Source organism: Notolepis coatsorum, assembly GCF_963971535.1.
Source record: "Notolepis coatsorum genome assembly, chromosome: 14".
Classification (NCBI taxonomy): Eukaryota; Metazoa; Chordata; class Actinopteri; order Aulopiformes; family Paralepididae; genus Notolepis; species Notolepis coatsorum.
This window is the reverse complement of record NC_140178.1, coordinates 40,421,770-40,429,644: the sequence shown is the minus strand read 5'-3', so window position 1 is coordinate 40,429,644 and position 7,875 is coordinate 40,421,770. Positions and strand designations below refer to the sequence as shown.

At 41.7% G+C, this 7,875-nt stretch overlaps 1 protein-coding gene across 1 annotated transcript; it reads left to right on the top strand.

Annotated features, from left to right (window-relative positions):
• Positions 1–3,833: 3,833 nt before the first annotated feature.
• LOC311240511 (retinal cone rhodopsin-sensitive cGMP 3',5'-cyclic phosphodiesterase subunit gamma) lies at positions 3,834–5,811 on the top strand (the record flags this gene model as incomplete). The annotated part of the gene is made up of 3 exons (XM_084329088.1): positions 3,834–3,988; positions 4,311–4,351; positions 5,735–5,811. 3 exons carry the CDS (start codon positions 3,834–3,836, stop codon positions 5,809–5,811), a joined length of 273 nt encoding a protein of 90 aa, XP_084185214.1.
• Positions 5,812–7,875: the final 2,064 nt, after the last annotated feature.

Below are 7,875 nucleotides of genomic sequence, written 5' to 3'. Positions count from 1 at the left end.
AGGGTTAATAAAACATCTTACAATTTAGACTTTTTTAAATTTCTTTAAATTTTTTATTTTACAGCATGTTCACTGTAGTGGACACCAAGACCATCTTCGTGTAAAAAGACGACCACACTTAACGTAAAAAATGGCTGTAGAATATTAATTAAATAACTAGACAATTCCGCGCCGGGGAAATTGTGAAAGTGTGGGTGACGCCTGTGCACCGCCGGCCAACGGGAGAGGGTCTCTCTGACAAACGGTTCAAAAGATACAAAAAGGGGGAGGAGCCAAACTATGGGCATGGTCAACATAGACCAATGAAAGAGGACATCCCTACTGAGTACAATGGCACAACCTCCCGAAAAATAAAAAAAAACCCAGAAAAGTTTTTTTTAATACGTTTTTTTTTATGTATTTTTTTTTTCATAAAAAAGAATTTTTTCCTGAAAATTTTAAAAAACTCAGAAAAGTTTTTTAATACGTACATCGACCAATGAAAGAGGATATCCCTACCAAGTCCAATGGCACAACCCGCAAGTCTCTACGACAAACGGTTCAAGAGATACACTAAGGGGGTGTGGCCTAAGGGGGCGTGGTCTAAGGATCAGGGGAGTGGTCAACATCGACCAATGAAAGAGGATATCCCTACCGAGTCCAATGGCACAACCCGCAAGTCTCGACGACAAACGGTTCAAGAGATACACTAAGGCGGTGTGGCCTAAGGGGGCGTAATCTAAGGATTGCGGGAGTGGTCAACATCGACCAATGAAAGAGGATATCCAGGGTGCTCCAGTAGCACACCATGTTACCGCGCTGCGTCGCGGGACTCCGTGCTGCGTCACGGATCTGGTTGACTCCGAGTTCGATTCCCGGACTCGCCGTCATTTGCCGAATGTCTCCCCCTGCTCTCTCTCCCGTTTCACCCTACAACTGTCGGTCATGCTTGACCAGAAAAGCGATAAACGCTAAAAAAAAATAAAGTTTAAAAAAAAGAAAGAGGATATCCCTGCCGAGTCCAATGGCACAACCCGCAAGTCTCTACGACAAACGGTTCAAGAGATACACTAAGGGGGTGTGGCCTAAGGGGGCGTGGTCTAAGGATCGGGGGAGTGGTCAACATCGACCAATGAAAAAGGATATCCCTACCGAGTACAATGGGTCAACATAGACCAATGAAAGAGGACATCCCTACTGAGTACAATGACACAACCCGCAAGACAGAGGGCGCTGTCAATCAATTCAGTACTGCTACACAGAGGGGCGATTAAGGGTTAACTCCATGAGAGGTCATTGGCAGGTCAGCTGTAGCCATGAGCCATGAGCCACACACCTGTTACCACTAATTAGGCACGAATGACTTGTACTTTCGACCCAATGTATTTCAATGAGGGCAGATGCATGACTGCATTCTCACGATGATTAAAAACAAACGATAAGAGATGAAGCGTTGTGACTTTCAGATGAGCACTTCAAGGGTTATGTGAAGGGTTGTGAGCGATATTGTGGCATTCCGTCGACAATTGTGGGCCCGGTGACGATCAGAACACAAGGGGGGAAAAGCGATAAAATCAGTATTTTCTTAGAGTGGGAACACATTGGTGTCTATGGGGAGGAGAACCTTCAAACAAATGGTCATCAGTTGAGATAGAAATGTCCAATTCCATTTATTTTTCTTTTGTGAGCGAGGCGACAGCCGTGTCATCGTTTTGATGTGTTTTTATATCTACGTCCAAAATTGAGATCACTGTCGCAATTTACCCAAGGTGATGGTAAAACAATTATTTCACCTCCTACATTCTAACTTGCAATGCATTTCCAATGGGACCGAAATGTTCCCGTTTAAAGTCGATTTGTAGCCAAAGGGTGCGGTGAAACTTTCCGAAAAGTAATAGACACTCGAGTTGGAGCAAGCCGGTCGTTTTGATTAGGGATGCTCGATATTGGCTTTTTTACCGATACCGATATTCCGATATTGTCCAACTCTTAATTTCCGATACCGATATCAACCGATATCAACCGATACCGATATATGCAGGGTTTCCCCGTCCAAAAAACTGAATAATTTCAGGTAACTAATAATTTCACTGGATATATATATAACAAATATTGTTATTGTTTTTTTTTGTTTTTAAACCGATACCGATATTTTCCGATATCACATTTTACTGCCGATATCGGCCGATAATATCGGTCGGCCGATAATATCGGACATCCCTAGTTTTGATATATTTCACGTGTATGGGCCGCGAACGCTCTGGGAGGAGTTTTGTTGGCAAAATCGGCGGAATAAAGAAAGAATAAATAAAAAGAGTATAGATTACTATAGTGTGGTTGCAACCTGGCTTCGCCAGGTCACCCACACTAATTATTTCTTTAACATATGACATTTTTTTATTTTATCTATATCTATTATTGTAATTTAGTTATTTGGCTAACATAACATTCATTTCTTCCTTTGCATTTTCAATTTTAACAGTGATACTCCTGGAAGCATTTTCTGCACGGTGATTGATTGAATGAAAATGTTATGAACAGATTGCAGAATGGGTACAATACAGTACGGCTCAATACACACAATTGTTAAGGGGATGCAGACCAGAGAAAGACTTTCGTCTTGTTTACATCAGGGTCCCCCATTTTCAATTCATAATGAATTGAGTGTGCGTGTGTGTGTGTGTGTGTGTGTGTGTGTGTGTGTGTGTGTGTGTGTGTGTGTGTGTGTGTGTGTGTGTGTGTGTGTGTGTGCGTGCGTGCGTGCGTGTGTGTGTACGTGTGTACGTGTGTACGTGTGTACGTGTGTGTGTGTGTGTGTGTGTGTGTGTGTGTGTGTGTGTGTGTGTGTGTGTGTGTGTGTGTGTGTGTGTGTGTGTGTACATAGGTGTTTGTTCTGCACACCTGGTGCTCTCCAACACAGACCTCTCTCCGTCCAGGCTGAGGATTTATGGATATAAAGAGCAGAATGTTTTAACAAGGTTAAGCTGCAATCTAATTATCTCATGCCATTTATGCAGGAGCTTATTGGTTGCTAAAGTGTTGACAATGGGGGGTGGAGTCAGGAGGGTATTTAAACCTTCTTGCAGAATCTCCATGAACAGCAAACACTAAGAAATAAGGAAGAAGAGAGAGAGCTGTATCTTCTAAAAGGAATAGAAACAGCCAAATGATATCAATAATAATAATAATTTTATAATTATAATAAAGGTGGCAAGAGATACAGGCAGATACAGCCAGATAAATAAAGGCAGGGAGATACAGGCAGAGAGATACAGGGAGAACGATACAGGGAGAACGATACAGGCAGAGAGATACAGGCAGAGAGATACAGGCAGAGAGATACAAGCAGAGAGATACAAGCAGAGAGATACAGGCAGAGAGATACAAGCAGAGAGATACAGGCAGAGAGATACAAGCAGAGAGATACAGGCAGAAAGATGTAGGCAGAGAGATACAAGCAGAGAGATACAGGCAGAGAGATACAAGCAGAGAGATACAGGCAGAGAGATACAAGCAGAGAGATACAGGCAGAGAGATACAGGCAGAGAGATACAGGGAGAACGATACAGGTAGAGAGATACAGGCAGAAAGATGTAGGCAGATAGATACAAGCAGAGAGATACAGGCAGAGAGATACAGGCAGAGAGATACAGGGATAACGATACAGGCAGAGAGATACAGGCAGAGATATACAAGCAGAGAGATACAGGCAGAGAGATACAGGCAGAGAGATACAGGCAGAGAGATACAGGCAGAGAGATACAGACAGAAAGTCAACAGAAAACCCAACAGCAGGCCCTCCAGAGAGAAGTGACCCCCCCCCCCCCCCCCCCCCCAGCCAATCAGGATCCAATATGAGCAGCTCCAATGGCAGTGTCTGTTTCAATGAAGTCTCCACCCTGAGCAAGGTAGCAGCAGGCCCCACCACCCCACGACGAGGACCCCTTAAATTCAAACAGAGGATGACCCGTCAGTTTAAGAGCAAGCCCCCCGTGAAGGGCGTCAAGGGGTAAGCGCTCCTGTTTGTGCTGTCGACAAAGGTTCCTAGCCTACCTTTATAGTATCTAAGTCAATGAAGGTTCCTACCTTTACAGTATCTAAGTTGTAATGCTGGTGATATAGCTTATGCTCTTCTGTCTGGAGAAAGGAGCTCTTGTTTCTGGTTTATTCATTTAATTGAGGCTTGTTTCATTTGATTACATTTTCATCAAATTTGTATGCTAATAAATTAAATATTGAGAAGGCTTTTCAAAAGAAGCCATGTCAAGGTGAAATCTGTTAACAAGCGTAGCTTGGTAAACTAACGTTTCCAATTGTGTTGTCCTTTTTAGATTTGGAGATGAAATCCCTGGCATGGAAGGGCTTGGCTCTGGTAAGTCTGTCATCCCTCTCTTCTTCTGTGTGTGGTTCATAGCTACAGGCTGTTGTCTTCCTCCACCCTAAGTTCTTATTAGGGCCACATTTAACCAGTGGTGGAAGATGTACACAGTTCCTTTACTTAAGTAAAAGTAGAAATACCCAGATAAAATAGTACTCTGATCAAAGTAAAAGTCCTCCATTCAGATTCTACTCAAGTAAAAGTAGATAAGTATTTGCTATTGAATGTATTTAAGTATCTAAAGTAAAAGTATACATTATATAAGCCCATTGACCTCTAAAGGTTATGTTAAAGTGGTATGTGGTCCAGTTATGCTGCTCTGATTAAAGGTTATGTTAATAAAGTGGTATGTGGTCCAGTTATGCTGGTCTGATGAACTGTTATGTTAAAGTGGTATTTGGTCCAGTTATGCTGCTCTGATCACATCCTCTTGAAGTTGACAGGCTTCAAATGTGAAAGTATATCATTTGCATACATTTTTGCCATGTTGTCTATGCAAACTCTTTTTCTTCAAAGTAACTAATAACTGGTTCAGATAAATGTAGTAGTTATTTCCTTTGAAATGTAGTCGACTAAAAGTACAAGTGGCTAAAATGAAAATACTCATGTAAGGTACTCAAATTGTACTTAAGTACAGTACTTGAGTAAAAATACTTTCCACCACTGTATTTAAATAAGATGAGGAGAGAATGTTCTGCGGTTGCAGTTTATGCTCATTCCATGTCTAATTTACAATGGTGCAACTGAGATGGCAGGTTGGCAAGCTGTTTAGAGAGGCCACATGGTAATCCAAGGGTTGCTAGTTCGATCCCTGGTGCAGACAGTGCTAATACTGCCCAAATGCTGCTGAGCAAGGACACCTAACCCCTATGTGTATGTACCAATCTGTTCAAGGACAGGTGAAAAGTAGCTAACACTAGCAAAAATACTGTGATACAACACAATGGGCAGTTGCTGGTGGAGGAACTCTCCCCTAAAAGCTGTTGCAAATTTGCACCTGCTTTTCAGAGATAAAATTTAACAAAACATTTCAAACAAAACTGTCCCCTGCAAAGTGAGCTTTAGTAAATTAAGTGTAAGCGTATGTCCGTATGAATATCTTTGTCCTCTGACGAGAGTCCACTCTCAAATACACATGAGAGGAGCGCACTTTCTTCATACGCATACTGCATATCCAGGCCCATGTGCTCCTTCAGTAAAACACCATGCATTTACACGCAGCCCACTCTTCGTGGGAACACGGGCAAAAAATAATTGCTTTGTAAAGTCAAGTGGTGTGTCCTCGTGTTGTCAGTTAACATTACTTTATATTGTGTAGTAACTATTTCAACTACGCTATGTTCATCTAGAATACCCGTGCCATCTTTCTTGCTGCAGACTTTACCGTGGTGTGTCCTTGGGAGGCCTTCAGTCACTTGGAGCTCCATGAGCTGGCCCAGTATGGAATCATCTGAGACCTGCTTTGCTGCGGATTGGGTCCCAACATCAGTCGCAGGCCTATGCTGGGCGTGCGCTATGACAAAAACATCATCAGCCATATTTTTCTTAGACTTGAGGGTATAATGGTATTTTGTTTTCCAGTGCAAAATACAATGTGATATGCCATCTTATCAACATGATTGTAATTTGCTTGGAATTCAATTGTCATAGCGCTACTATTTTCTCATCCAATACATGTGTATAGCCTAACATCGATGTATTGACAGACTTTAAATACAGTATACCTCCCAGCCCTAGCACTGTTGTTATACTGTTATAATGAACCTACAGGGCCTCAGGGCCAGACATTATTATAAAATGTTGGCCTGGAAAAGGAGTAAGAACCCCTGATCTAAGGAATAACAAATCGTCTTGGATTTGGCCTTTGATCAACCTTCACCACAGGTTGAACGACTGCAACCTGAGGCCAGTGAAACAGAGTCGTGTCCCGTCCGGGAGAGTGGGTGGAAGCTTCTCACATCCAATGATACTTTTAGTATCAGGGAGGACGAGATCTTATGTAGGCCTTAATGTACCGTTTTCTTTCATCGTGTTGCTAATGTACTGTGTTTGATATTTACAGAACTATGGTGAGTTATCTCAGCTTAATGTCATGTATCACTCTTCTTAATTTGTTGTTTTCTTATATACTGTAAGCTACTGTGTATTCTTATTGCAATTATGCTGAACTGATTTTTGGTCGCCTTCCCATGTTCTGAGGGAATTTTTTATGTGTTGAAAGTTGCCATAAAACATGTACTACCTTGTACTATTAACTATATCGATTGCATGTTTCAGTGGTCTTTCTAGAACATGTGATAGGTCCTGATGTGTAGAAATTAGATTGCAAAAACTACTTCTCTCAATGATTATGAAATATTTTGCACAACCTCATATGTTATGTCTATTTTACAATAGTAACGCTATGGCCTTATGACATACAACAAGGTATTACACTTATCAGTCATACACGGAGAACCACGTAATATAATTAAGTTACATTCATTTACTTGATGAACAGAGGAAGGGTCAGAGAGGTCCATAGCCTGGCTCCTGGCCCCTGCAGCTTGGTCCTGATCAAAACTCTCTCAGTCAAACATCTTTCTAGTGAGAAATCTTGTGCCCTCCTTTTATACAGAATGGGTTCTCTAAAGGTAGCCTGCTTCTAACCTCTATTTAAGTCCCTATCCATATATGGTACCTTTAGCTAACCAAAAAAGTCCTTTGACCTGGGACTCCACAGCTGACCATGACTACTGGGGTCTCACATGGTATTGTCTATCTACAGTAGACTATGCTACTGTATAACAAAGTAAAACAACTATTATTGAGGGTTGACCATTTTAGAAGTTGAATCATTTGACCTTTAGTGCTGAGACATAACATGTTACTTGTTAATTGTTTGACTCGTCTGCTGTCTCCTATTATCCAATGTGCAGCTGTAACATGAGAGACATTCTAGTTGTCTCTACAGGGAGGAAATTATCAGGTTACATTAATAATGAAATATGGCCAAGATTCTTATATGGTGATACCTATATACATTAACTTGCATTGTAATAAAATACATGTATACAATAACTTTGTCTGTTCTTTTAATAAATTAAGGGATTTGGTCGCAAGGACAGTGAGAGAAGAAAGAGGGAGTGGGGGAAGAAGCAAGAACAAGACAAAGAATGCAGCCAGAATGCAGCAAGAATACAGCAAGAACACAATGAGAATGCAGTGAGAATGCTGTGAGAATGCTGTGATAATGCACTGAGAATGCTGTGAGAACACCGTGAGAATGCAGTGAGAACACCGTGAGAATGCAGTGAGAACACCGTGAGAATGCAGTGAGAACACCGTGAGAGTGCAGTGAGAACACCGTGAGAATGCAGTGAGAACACAGTGAGAATGCAGTGAGAACACCGTGAGAATGCAGTGAGAACACCGTGAGAATGCAGTGAGAACACGTGAGAATGCAGTGAGAACACCGTGAAAATGCAGTGAGAACACCGTGAAAATGCAGTGAGAACACAGTGAGAATGCAGTGAAAG